At 41.0% G+C, this 13249-nt stretch overlaps 1 protein-coding gene across 3 annotated transcripts in view; it reads left to right on the forward strand.

The window, feature by feature from the left end:
- Positions 1-13249, forward strand: part of TTC7A (tetratricopeptide repeat domain 7A) — a 189361-nt gene that overhangs the window by 17416 nt on the left and 158696 nt on the right. For all 3 annotated transcript variants that reach the window (XM_036379594.1, XM_036379593.1, XM_036379595.2), the window contains 3 exons: positions 3588-3718; positions 5751-5872; positions 11641-11719. In XM_036379594.1, the coding sequence (XP_036235487.1) occupies positions 3588-3718; positions 5751-5872; positions 11641-11719 (332 nt within the window). The remainder of the gene's footprint in view (positions 1-3587; positions 3719-5750; positions 5873-11640; positions 11720-13249) is intronic.

Genomic DNA, 13249 nt, shown 5'->3' on the forward strand with positions numbered 1-13249 from the left:
ACCTTAGAGCATTGGAGCTATATAATATCAGTGTCTTCCCTTAGCCAGGCATGACTGAGATGAAAGTGGAAATACACCTTCATAAAATTTCCCCTTTCAGATTTCCATATATGAGAGCAGTGCATTTCAGCTCAAGGAAGAGATTACTTCAGTGGTACCTCTTACAAACCTTATGGATTTGGGATTTTTCTTACATAAATGCAGCTTAGATTTGGGGGCAGGGAAGAAGGGGCAAAGATTATAGGAAGTTGAAGAGCCAGAGGTGAATCATTGGGAGAACTAGAAGAGTTGAATGGAAGCTTTGCCTTTATGCAGGAGAGAAAAGCAGAATTTTTATACATAAAAAGTTACTTCTCTGAAGTGGGTAGAATTTGTTCTTTTAAAGAAGGATAATCTTGAAACAGGTCTCAAAACCTTGAGTCTGGGCCATACTCTATTAGAAAACTGTCTGCACTGTATGATAAACTACTACAGTATATAGGTATGTATCTTTTTAAATTTGGGCACCTGATTCATATAAGAAAAATTTTAGGATAGGTAAGCTTTAAGTTGGTATTCTCTTACCACAGCTGATTGTGAAAAATACCTGAGTCCCTTTACCTAAACCAGCTAACAAGAAAGCATGTTGCCTTGGAAGCTAATTCTGTCTTGGCAATAGCTCTACTTTTCTTGCTAAACCCAGTGTGGAAGTAACATGCACTTTAGTGGCTTTCTGACACATTGTGGAAACTGAGTTGAATTTAAATTGTGTGTTGTGCTGCAGAGTCTTTTCTGTGCTGCTAACTGGAGGATGGACAAGAGTTAGTGGAATTTGTGCTCTTTGTGCTGGTGGGCTTGTCAAGTCTTACCCAACTGCATCCTAAGCCAGTCTTTTTGTTGGGGCTTTGTACTGTGGGAACTGAATTGGTGGCTGCAAGAGTAGGGAACTTACGTTGTTTTTCTTCTGTTCTTCCCCTTGTATACTGGATTTGCAGTCTGCTTGCTCTAATTTTTCTTTTCATTGCATTTCTGTGGTAGGGAAGAATAGCCTTGTTTGGATTCTGTAGAAGATTTTGTACTCAAATGACATCAGGTCAGTACATACAGTAACAGAGAGAGAACCATGACTAATGTCGCATCATGTGGGTCATTTTTCCCTCTAGCCCTTTACAAGTAGTGCAGTGTAGCACAGTATCTGTTTTAACACACTGTGTATTGCTGGATACTTAGTATGGCAAGAATCCTTCAGGAGATGTTCCTTCCCCTGTCTCTGATCAGCCCCAGCTCTGTTTTTCTGCCTTGCATGGATGGGCATGTTTGTTGTCAGTACCTGATGCTGGCAGAGGCTGCTTGCTTTCCTCCCCCATGTCGGAGCTTAGAGGTAGTAACTCCTTGCAGTGGGCTGTAGCATGTATGTAAATGGCTTTTTATCAGCCTCTTCTATCTGTGTGACATCTCCCACGGTAAACACCCCCATACAGACTGTGTTAGGATAGCTCTTGCAGTTTGATTAAATGCTGCTTGTATATGAATGTCAGTGGATTGTACTGGATTTTTTTTTTTGCAGGGCCCTCAACCCTACTTTGCACTTAAGGGAAATGGCTCTGAAATGCAGATTTCTTAAAATTTCTTTTCACTTAAGGGACATGACTAGGAATTCAGAGGTAGATAAAACTGAGACAGGTGTAAGAAGAATATTTGTAGGTTATTTGTTCTGACTCTAGTGCTGGATACTTTTGGTTTGTTCTTTTCCTGTAGAGAGAGCTAATGAGCATTTTTTTCATTCACTCATTACAAAATTACAGGGTTGGAGAATGGAACCATCAAAATAATAGGAAAACAACCCATGATATAAAGACAGAGACTTCATAGATGAACTAGAGACAAAATGTGTTATATCTGGATGTTGTACAAGGTGCTTTCCAGAAGGAAGAAGAAAACACAGATTGGGCATTAGTTACAAGCAGCAAAATGATTGTCATCCCTGTCCCACACACCCTGTCAGTCTGAAATAAATTCAGTCCTCCTGTTCTACTCTGGTCTGTATTTTCAGAGGTGAAAGGTATGAATGTGTGTTCCTTCAAGATACAGATCTTTGAGGGAGCACACTGTGTACTTCTGACTTGTGAGAGGACAGAAGGAATGGGGGGCCACCTCCTGAGCTTGAACTAGGGAGGCCTTTTCCCAACCCACTGAACTAACTTATGTCTGGCTCAAATGTAAGACATGAGATAGGGAAACTCCTCGTGGAGTAACCAAGGGGACAGAACAAATGTTGAACATTAGAAGTAAACAAAGCTTACACTGCCTAGGAACCTCAGGCTTCTCCAGCATGAGTGCCCAGACTGTATCATACATCATGGGGAAGCCTGGCTGCCCATTCTGCCTCACAGCAGGTTATTGCCAAGACTCCTGGAATGGGCAGACTGAGGTGCTGTGCCTCTCAAACTGTGAAAGTCCAGGAAAGCATGGCTGGTGCCTGTGGTGGGTCCTCCCAAATCCCTTGCTACGTGCTGCAGCAGTTGAAATTACTTCATTGGAGAACTGTCTGGACAGCTGAATTCTTTTCTTCTTTTGTCACCTCTGTGGATCTGTGTCAGGAACAGTAGAATTTTGTATTGCATCTTACATGTTTGTCACTGTTATTAGAGAATGCTGTTATATAAAAAATCCATTGGAAAGCACGTGCTGAACTTTTGGCAACATGTGTTGGGCTATGAGGTGTCGGTGCAGTTGTGATTGGTGAAGATCCAAGTTTTCAAGCAGTGGTGTCTTGTAGAGATCCAGTGTGGCATAAGAACCTGTACCAATCAGAGTAAAACAGGGATATGGATGTGTAGCCCATCCAATTAGATTTAAGGGTGTAAAGGATGTCATAGTATGATGCCAGACAAGGGTCTGATAGTAGAAATTTTTAATGTAGGGACCAGTAGCTGTGCATCTTCAATTAGCATACTCTGTGTTTCTTGGTGGTGTTGGATAATGATACAAGAAAGAAGTTCAGTAGTACAAAACCGAGGGTTTTTTCCTTCCTTTGGAAAGGGAATGATCTTGTGGTTAAGAGTCTCTTGTGCCTTGCCAAGAGCTTGCTGTGTGTCCATGAGCAATCGGCATGTGCTCAGATTTTCCAAGAGAGGCCTCAGAATTTCCAACTTTGTTTCTGTGTAATTTTCCAGTTAGGAATTTTTTTGTTTGTTTTTTCGCCTCAACACTGCTGCTTATTAAAAGCTTCACTTGAAGTAGCAGATGCCTAGAAATGACCAAATTCAGTGCCATACTGGCACCCAAGATCTGTAGCTGTCTCTGGAAATATAGGCCTTAATTTCTCTGATTGCTGATTCCTGCCAGAGGGATTGTGTGTCCTGCCTTCATAAAGTGTTTGAAAGGCACAGTAGGAGTGTGCAGTGGTACTGTGTGTTAGAGCAGCATGACAAAGATGCCTTGCATGTGTAGGAATTGTATTTTCATGGGGGTAGTGTCCTGAAAGTCATCAAATCAAGAGGGAAACCACATGTGGAAAAGCCTTTCTGTCAGCTGGTAAATTAAGAATAATATGGCCATACTGCTGTTGGTAGGTTTCAGTTAAAGATGATGTTGCCATTTTGCAGGTTTGTCACTGGAGCGCTCAACCAACTCAATTGCCTCACGTGCTCGACTGTGTGAAAGGGAGGAGGAAGTCATGGCTTGTTTTGAGAGAGCCTGTGTTATTGCCCAGGTATACTTGCAGGAACTTGAGAAGGTAAGAAGAAATGTGCTTAGTGTATGGCGTGGGTGAAATTTCTAGGGGTTTGTCAGAAAAAATGGAGAAATGTCAAGTGATCATAGCAAGGAGTCTGAGAACAAATCGGAAGAAGTGAGGTGTCTCAGTAAAATCATTTGCAAAACAGCAGTTTAGCTGGTCTCTACCTATTTCTTCTGAGAATGAGGTCTAGAAATAAGTTCTGTCTGGGGTAAAGCACCAAATACTTTGAGATGCACAAGTTGCATCTCAAGTTTAGCCTTACTTAAGAGGAACTATGAACTTTGCATGGCAGGTGCTGGTGTGAAGGAACTCAAGGCATTTTACATACCTGCTGTGTAAATGATGCACAGCAGTGGCTATTGAGATCCCTAATGAGCTGAAAGAAACCTTTTTGGGTCAGCCATAGCAGTTTAATTACCAGTGCTTCACCTTCTCCAAGTGAACCTTGAGGAATCCAGATCATTAGAACCTAGATCCTCCATCCCTGGAAGTATTCAAAGCCAGGCTGGGTGGGGCTTGGAGCTGCCAGGTATAATGGAAGGTGTGCCTGCCCATGGTAGGGAGATTGAAGCTAGATGATCTTTTAAGGTCCCTTTCAAACCAAACCATTCTGTGATTAGTAGCAAGTAGCTGCTTAGCCAGTGGTTGGTAGGATGGACACTGGGAGCCTTCCACTGAGCCATGCAGATAATAGGTGCTGCTGATTTGCTGGGCACATGCAAACCTTGCCTAGCTGAGGGCATATCACATGCTTCCATGCCCTTCCTATGCCACACATTATGTTTGACATCAGCAGTACTGATTGTTAACAGCATTGTTATCTGTCCTGTAACTGAAAGGCCTTTGACCTTCTGACCAGATACTTCTGCTCTTCTCAGTAACAAAGGTGTGTTTTTGTGTCAGGTTTTGTTTTTAATTGCATTGGAACAAGAAAAAGTAAGCTTAGTGCATTTATAAAAATTCATTTAAAAAGACAACTCAGAAGAGACCTGCTCTGTTTCTCTGCAGAAAAAAAAAATGGAATAGTCTTTAAATTGAAATTGTTACTGTCCTTCCTTTGTGGAAGGATGAGTTCCTGCCAGTGCTGGACACTGTAAATTTCTTTTACTGACAGCTTGGGTCTGCGAAGAAGGAAGAGTCTGACCTGTAATTCACTTAGAATCATAGAATCAGTAAGGTTGGAAAGGACCTCTGAATTTACTGAGGCCAGCTATTAATTCAGCACTACCATGTTTGCCACTAAACCATGTTGCCAGGTGCCAGCACCACATGCTTTTTGAACCCTTCCAAGGATGATGATTCCACCACTTCCCTGGAGAGCTTGTTCCAATGCTGGACCACTCTCTCAGTGAAGAAATTTTTCCTTATATCGCAACTTGAGGCCATTTCCCCTTGTCCTATCACTTGTTACTTGGAAGGAGACTGACCCCCCCCTACCTCCCTACAACCTTCTTTCACATAGTTGTCTCTGGACATGAAAATGCAGGGTTGATGACAGACACAGTAGAAGTTCATAGTCCTTCTCCAGTGCTAGATGAAAAACCCTGCTTTGGAGAGGCAACTTTCAGCTATGGAAGCAGTTTGTTACCAGCAAGGAAGCACAACCAAGGAAGATTTGATAGGACAAATAGAGGAAAGATTAAGATTCTTTCATCAGGACTCCTGATGGCTTACTAATTCTTAACAAATATTTATGTTATATTGAACTAGATAAAGCTACTCAAACATTGTATTGTTATTTCTGTGCAACATACTGGATCTTTGTAATTTGTGTGGTATTTCCCAAGCTGTTGGTGTTAATATGCAGCTTTCTACTTACGTTATTAAAGGTTGGAAAGGTTTCAAAACTCATATTGCATGCAGAATATCCCATGGAAGTCATTGTATATTTTAAAATTGATTTTATAACATTTTTGAATAGCTGATAAGTGTAACGTTTAATTGTTGAAGATGTTACTGGCTCACGAGAACCTGGCTAGTTCCAACAGTTACCTGTATTCCAAGATATTTCTTTTTTTTCCCCTTACAGACCTTAAACAACACACATTCAAGGAGTATCAAGGGCAGCAATGTGACTTACTCTGAGTTTGAACTTTCCTACTTTGTGGAAGCAGCTCTACAGAGTGCCTATGTGACTCAGTTAAAAAAAGGGTAGGTGGATGCAGGTATTAATAAAATTAGATAATGTTGCTTGTTTTGTCTCAGATGAAGACTTAATTTTTTTCTTATGTTCTGTTATGACTTTTGGCTGCTGGTTCACCTCAAGTCTCCTCGGTGTCCTTCCCTTTCTTCTGTTTGTGTCTCTCTGTCTTAGGAGTCTTAAGCTTCATTTTTCCAGACCTACAGGTAGGCTGGGGTAGAACAATATTCTTGTCTTGACTCAGCTTTGCTCCCTGTGGAGACAAGGGGAGTTTGACTGTAGAGAGAGAGAGTGGAATTTACACTGCTGTGTGCCCTTAAAATATTCAGCACCTGGTTTAGAGCTCAGTAAAATCTTACAGGTAGTTTCTTTCATTTATTTGTTTGTTTGTTTGTGTAAGGTCTTAAATATGCCAATCATGCCCCAAATCTGTGTGTTTTTACTCTGGAGAATGTAGGCAGGAACAGTGCTACTCCAGGGTATTTATTATGCCTCTGAAACACAGCTCCTAGTGAACTTCAAAAGGCAAGGAGTAGTTAATATCTACAAGCCTACAATGAATTTTATGAGCCTTCAGTGAAAAACCTTCACAAGATCAGCAGAAAAGACTCTGTGAATGCACGCTTCCAAAGGTCATTGGTTACAAAAACACAAAGCTCAGATGTTGTAAAATGACCCCTTTAGTCAGGCAAGTACAAGTTTATGCATAAAGCAAAGTCTGAACTTGTAAAGCATAGTCTCAGTATCTGCTTGGTATGTGGTTTTCCCAGGTGAGCTGAGGGTTGGCCAGCTGTGGCACAGTATGTGCTTTCCTAACCTTCTGCCCTTCTCAGGGCAAACAAAAAGCTCAGGTCTTGCCAGTCAGCTCATTAACTATGTAGTAAAATAAAATCCCATTTAGAACATATGGTGCTGATGTCCTCCAGGCACCTTTTGAATATCAAACTCATGTTCATTTTATTCAGCAACATTGTAAATTCAGTCTTTATCAATGATGAGTTCATTATATCCAGCAGGATATTTTGGCCATTACTGTGGGCCTTGTGTGCTCCCTTCCCATATTATTTTAATGATAGCCTTAAAAACAAAAACCAAATCCCAAACAAAAACGAACCACAAAAAACTCTACAGAAACACAATTTGAAACAAAATACATGTGTGAATTAAGCCACGCTTTGATTATAAGCTGAATTGCTGCAATAGCAGCAACATGTTCTCTGTAGCTGTCTCCTGATGAAAGAGCAATGAAGCTCCTGCAGCTGGGATGGCAGTGGAAGCCCACGGGCTCCTGACCTCCTGCAGAGCAAGTGAGAAACATCATCCAGGGTTGCAAAGTCCGCTGGGATAACAGGAGCCTGGTGGGACGTGGCAACTTGTCCGCCCCCGCAGCTGATACTAATGTGTGGTTTCTGCCACCAGAGGGCATAAGCAGCATTGGGATATGTTATGGAAAGGGGAGGGATATGGGAAGAAGCTTTTTAGGATGCTTCATGAGTATAGTAGGTTACTCTACCTGATACTGAACAGCTCAAATAAATGCTTGTGTTCCCCTTATTGCTTCCAGCGTGTTCACATAGGAAATAAGCCTTGGATGATCACTGCTCAAGCTCTCAGGGGGTAGGTCCTGTCAGGTGGGATGTCCTTCCCCAGTGCTACATGTGTATAAAAGGAATAGTAAGTGTTTTATTTTTCTCTCAACAGGCAGAAGAACTCAGGGATACAAGTGCTGTTGTTATGCTTTTGTTCCTGCTGGCAGGATCAGATATGCTCTTCTCAGAGGGTGGTGAGGGATGCCCTTTTTTCTTGCAGTGTGCAGTGAAAAGAAGACACCAATATAAAAGAAAGGTCCAGTCTCCCCTTCAGGTGTTGAACTGCCAGCTGTAAGGAACAGCAAGTCTTGCAGCTGTAGAAGTCACAGATGCTTTTAATAAGATGCCACGTAAAAACATTGTGTTGCTGAAGATGCATTTCCTGCAGTTGTTTGCCATGCTGGAGCCCAAGAAAGCTTTCTTTTGGTCCTCCAGTGAGGAATGATGCTGTGGATGCAGAACATAGGAAGGCAGATGCTGTCATACTGTAAGAGGCAGCCAGTTGTCTTAAGGTTATCATCTCCACTAGGTTTTGGGTTTCGGTTGAATTGTTTGTTTTGGTTTTTCTCTGATGCAGATGTGTGAATATTAGGCTGATTTCTTTTTGCCCTTTCTTCTTGTGTCTATGTATGAGCAGCTGTTTAAGGTGAGGATATGGTTTGTTAGAAACCTGGGTGATGTGCAAAGATGCAAAAGGAGATGGGCAAAGGCAGCGATGTAGTCGATGTTTCTGTGCTCTGGGTACTGCTTTACTCTGGATGGGTGATGCGGCAAACTACCGAGTAATTATCTCAAGATGTTCTTTTCTATCTGTCAGCAACTGATTGTTTTAGCAGTAAATGAGTAGGGATAAGAACATGATCTGCTGGTGACCATGTTGTTGGGGGACTGTCTTTGCAAACCTCTGTGTCCGCAGTCCACTCCTTTATTGTCAGTACTTTTTTCCAGCAATTTGCGTAGAAAATAGTGTATTTCTTTATTTTCTAGTATATTAACATTTTATGTAATGTTAACCAAACTGTGTGACATAACTCTGATATGACTGCTTGACTGCTTTGATTCATGGACTGGTAATTAATCTACATTGACATGGTACATGCACAAAACAAGTTTTTATGCCAAGCTGGCCTGAACTGGACTCCAAAGTTCCTCTTTGTCACAGTTTGTGCCCATGATTGTCTGTGTTCATTTTTATTAGATTAGCTGTAACTGAATCCTAGACTGCTCTTCATGGTTTTTTTTTCAAATGGTGCTCTAACCACTACTGTGGCTAAAACTAAAACCAAGGCAGTTTAACGATCATGTCCTTTTCCCTTCCTGTTTTTCCTCATTTCTTTTTCTGGCCTCTTAGCAATACAATAGGGGCCTATGGACTCTTCCAACTAATTTAATTTCCATGATCTAATGTTCACTCATGGCTTGAGGCAACATTACCTGGGATTTCCAGGTAGTCCTCTATCCAACTCCTGCAGAGGCTCAAGATTGTTTAGTTTCTAATCTAAGTAAGATCAAGTGTTTGCACCATGGATTGCCAGAGGCTTTATGACTGCATCCTCATCCAGTCACCTACATAGCATGTATTTCTGTTCCAAATACATACTTTTCTTTTTGTTAATTTCTTAAGGTCCTAATTAAAAAAAAGTCCCTTCAGTTGCACATTTAGTATATAAAGGGCATATATTAATGGAACAGTGAGTTCATTATTGTTATGAGCAGAGCAATTCATATGCTCAAAATGAAATGTGCTCAGATGCTCTCCTGGCTTGGAACAGTAGAGTGGAAAGACAAACTCCTGTGTTTGCAGGCAGGTGTGCTGTGTCTCCTGTCACAGCTCAGTCATGTTTGATAAAGGTCAAAATACAAAAGCTGCCAAACCAAATCCTCAGTCCTGTAGAACTGGTATTGTTGAGAGCTCAGGGGATGGAGTGGGTGCTCTTTGATAGATCCTGACCACATGGGCAGCTGTCTGGGAGGTGGTAAGTGCTGGGTGCTCCTCCTGTGCCGCCCGTTTTGCACTCCTGCCTTCTGTTAAAGGTGTTCCTAAGCATTTGTCATGTGCTGCATGGTTCCAGCCCTGACTACTGAGAGATGGGCAGCAATTTGCCATTTAGTCTTTCATTCACTTCGGTGTGTCCGTTCCTTGTTTTTCTTCTCCCCTTCTTCCCACCCCAGAGCAAGGTGTTTCTGCCAGGAGGCTTAACTTGTTTTATGGCCTTGTCTAAAATGTTGAACTGTAATGGTGCCTTAGTTTTCTAGGAACAAAACTGTCTCATTTTATCACCTTTGGTAGGTTTTTCTTCTTGGAAGTATGTGCCAAATGTGAAATTAATTGGCTTTGCAAGTGGTCACTTGTCTTCTTCCTGATGTTGGTTAATGCAATTCATTGGCACTTTTTTAAGACAAATATCATTATGCTTACAAGAGACCTAAATAAATGCATTTTTGAAAATGCTGTAGAACTGTTATACTCCATAACTCTTCTGTCCAGCCTCCTAAGGTGCCCATGGAAGAACAGAAAATGCTGGTAGTTTTCCATAATCAGGAAGAGCAGTCAGGCAGCTGAATTGTGTTTTGATGGGGGAATTTATTAATTTTTTTCTATCTGATAGTAAATGCCATGTAAGCAGGTCTGTTGGATTTGGTCACTACTTGTGTATAAGGTCCAGAACTGCGTCTTCGTGGGTATATTCTATTCTAGAAGCACAAAAAAGCTCCTGGTGTCTTGGCCCTGTCATTGGAGTGCTTGCTGAAGTATTTAAGTCCAACTTTAAAAAACATTCTTGACCTTTTTTCCTCTTGATAAACTCCCAAGCACATTTTTTACTTGGGAGAAATTGGAAAGAAAAAAGACAGCGTCTGACTTTTCTCTACAAGTCTTCAGCTTTTTTGCTCTGTCTTACTTTCTTGTGTGCCTGTACACTGCCCATGATTAGACAGTCTACAGATTACCTCACAATTTGGAACTGAGATAAGTATTGCTTGGAAGTAAGGCCATATGCATTTGCAGTCTGTGTCATGGTAACTACAAGCTTTAGGGTGGCATTTTATGTAGCCAGTATTCATGGTAAACAGGATGACATTTTTATCTATGCCCCTCCAAAATAATTGCCTCTTTTTTTTGTTGTCATGAAATGTTTGCTGTTGATTCTGGAGTGCAAGAAGGTTTGCAGTGCATGAAAGCAGGCACACGTGCAGTTTGTACGGCTTACCTTCAAAATTTAATCAGTTTGACAGAAAAGGTTTTTATGGCTTTGTTTGTAAATGAAATTTAGCTTTCGTCTGCACAGAAAATTCTCCTGGATAAGCTGAAGTGACAGTTAATGTACCAGTACAACTGCTTATTTTGTTGTCTTGTCCGACATTGCTTCTTTTCTGCTAGCTTGTATGTCTTTGGGTAGCTTTGACCCTGCAATGAATGTGCATTGAACCATTTTGCAGTTACTGTAGTGGAGGGGCCATGTCCTTAGCCTTCAACAGCTGATAGGCTGCCAGTGTGTTAACTGATATGTACAGTGTTTAATCTTTCCTCTCTGCATCTCTCAGAGTGCACAGGCACAATTAAGATAGCATTTGGCAACTAGTCAGCTTTAATTGCTCATGGTGTATGCAAAATAATGATTTTTTTTAAATTTGGGTTTTTTAGTCTAACCCTTTTACTGCAGGTTAGGCTGTGCTTGCACATGGTTACTGCAACTTAGCTCCCTGATAATTAACTGTTTAAACCACTGTAATTTCATCATGTGCCTGCACCATCAGACACAAAGCATTTAAGCACCACCTAAAAGAAATCGTCATTTAAAAGCATCACGTAAGCTCAATATAATTCAAACAAGTACAATCTGTGTGTATGAAGAAGAGATGTGGATGCTTTTAAGGAGCAGCATCTGCTTTATAAATATGAGCTATGAAAGGCTTCCAAATGTCCCCTCTGTTCATCAAATGTGAATGTGATCTTCTCTTAGGAAGCCATCTGGAGTAGGCAATGCTGCAGTCACTGCCTTGCTCTGTGCCATTGTCCTGGCTGTGCCTCAGAGTGACTTGTCTCGCTACTGCTCACTCAGTGATTTTTTCAGGGGTTGCTTGAACTTCAGGTGTGTTGTTGAGCTTTGGCACATCATAAAAATATTCTGTCTCCAGTGTGCTGATTTTGGGGGTTTTTCATTTTTATCTTTTTTCTGTCTTCCTCATAGAAATATTGTGAAAGGAATGAGGAGTCTGCGAGAAATACTACGGACTGTAGAAACAAAAGCTACTCAGACCTTCAAAATGGTAAGGGAATGGGAAATGGGAGGGTGGGACAGTCTGGTATGCAGGAATTCTCTTCATTGACCAATGAGTAGCACAAAAGTGTATTTGTCCTCACATGATTGATGGCTTTATTTTTTTCTTTTTTTTTTTCTTTTTTTAACTTTTGGAAGTGGTATGTCAAGTGATCGCCTTAATTCAAAGACCTGCCCAATTGAAACCTCCAGGCTTTCAGACCTAGGTGTGTAGGTTACTTTTGTTTGGTTTGTGGTTTTTGGGTTTTTTTTTTTTGTTTGATTGTTTTGCTTTCTTGGTTTCAGTGCATTTTCTAGCCCTAGTAGAAACAGAGATGTTATTAGTTTGACAGTGCTGTGCTCAGGTGAAGCTGTCTTACTTTCTTTCTCAGTTTCAGTGTGTATGCACACCTTTCTGCATTTTCATGTAAAGCATTAAGTACTTCTGTCTCTTGCAACAAGCAGTGCTTTTTTAGACTGACATCTTTCAGTGTTCTTTCTGTAAAAACCCTCTTCAATACAGTACAGAGTGATTTTAATTGTTTTAATTTTTTCTTTGTGTTGGCATTCTGCATCTTCATATCCTTTTATCCTGAATGTCTCAGGTAAAGAAATACTTCTGTGCCTGTTTAACTTCTTGGACCTTTAATGGGTTCTTCCCTGTCTCCCCTTGGAGAGATCTTGTCCTGAAGTTACTTAGGAGGTGACGACTGTCAACAGCTTGCAGAACAGCAGTCTTGGGAGTGAAAACTTTGCAGCCCTAAAGGCATTGATACTCTTACAGCTAAACTTGTACTTGATTTTGCTTTGTGTTTTGTGTCATTCCAGAGAACTTGGGCAGGGGAGGTGGGCATGGGTTTGTGTAGTGTTTTTGAGACTACAGATGCATGTGGAAGCTTGTCCAGCAAATTAGAAGAGATGACTTAAATAATTGTCCACTCAAATGGTTGCATCTTTTCCAAACTGAGATCAGAGTTCAGCAGAATTTTTGTGCTTGCCTGTTTTATCACTTTGCTGAAATGAGTCTGACCATCTGCTGCTCCTAGACTGTGACAGAACGTGGCTCAATTGCTCCTGTCCCTGTGCAACTTGGGACAGCTGTACAACACCCCTGGGGGATTTGTCCCTTAGGGGAACTCTCAAGGTGTTCATTCAATAGCTTTTCCTGAGATTTAGAAATTGCATTTTCATTTTCTTATTTATTTTTAAAGAGCCATCAAGAGGGCAAAGGGAGAATTGTGCTTAATTAAACAAGTTTTTCAAGCATGAAAGTAAAACACATGATTATTTTTTTCTCCTAATTTGTGGGATCACAGTGTTCTTCAAGCATAATGATGCTTTTTTTAGCCAAAGGCAGTAATAACATAAATCAGAGTCTTGGCCTTTTCTGGTTTGTTTGGTCTTATTCAAAACAAGAGTGAAGCTAATTTACACAGCTACTGTACTGTATGTTAAAATTAAAGACACTAGAAGTATTTGTTGCTTGCCTTCTGAATGGCTTACCACAAACTGTACTCCTACTTCTGTGTGAACCAGTAGA

This window comes from Molothrus ater, chromosome 3 (genome assembly GCF_012460135.2).
Source record: "Molothrus ater isolate BHLD 08-10-18 breed brown headed cowbird chromosome 3, BPBGC_Mater_1.1, whole genome shotgun sequence".
NCBI lineage: Eukaryota > Metazoa > Chordata > Aves > Passeriformes > Icteridae > Molothrus > Molothrus ater.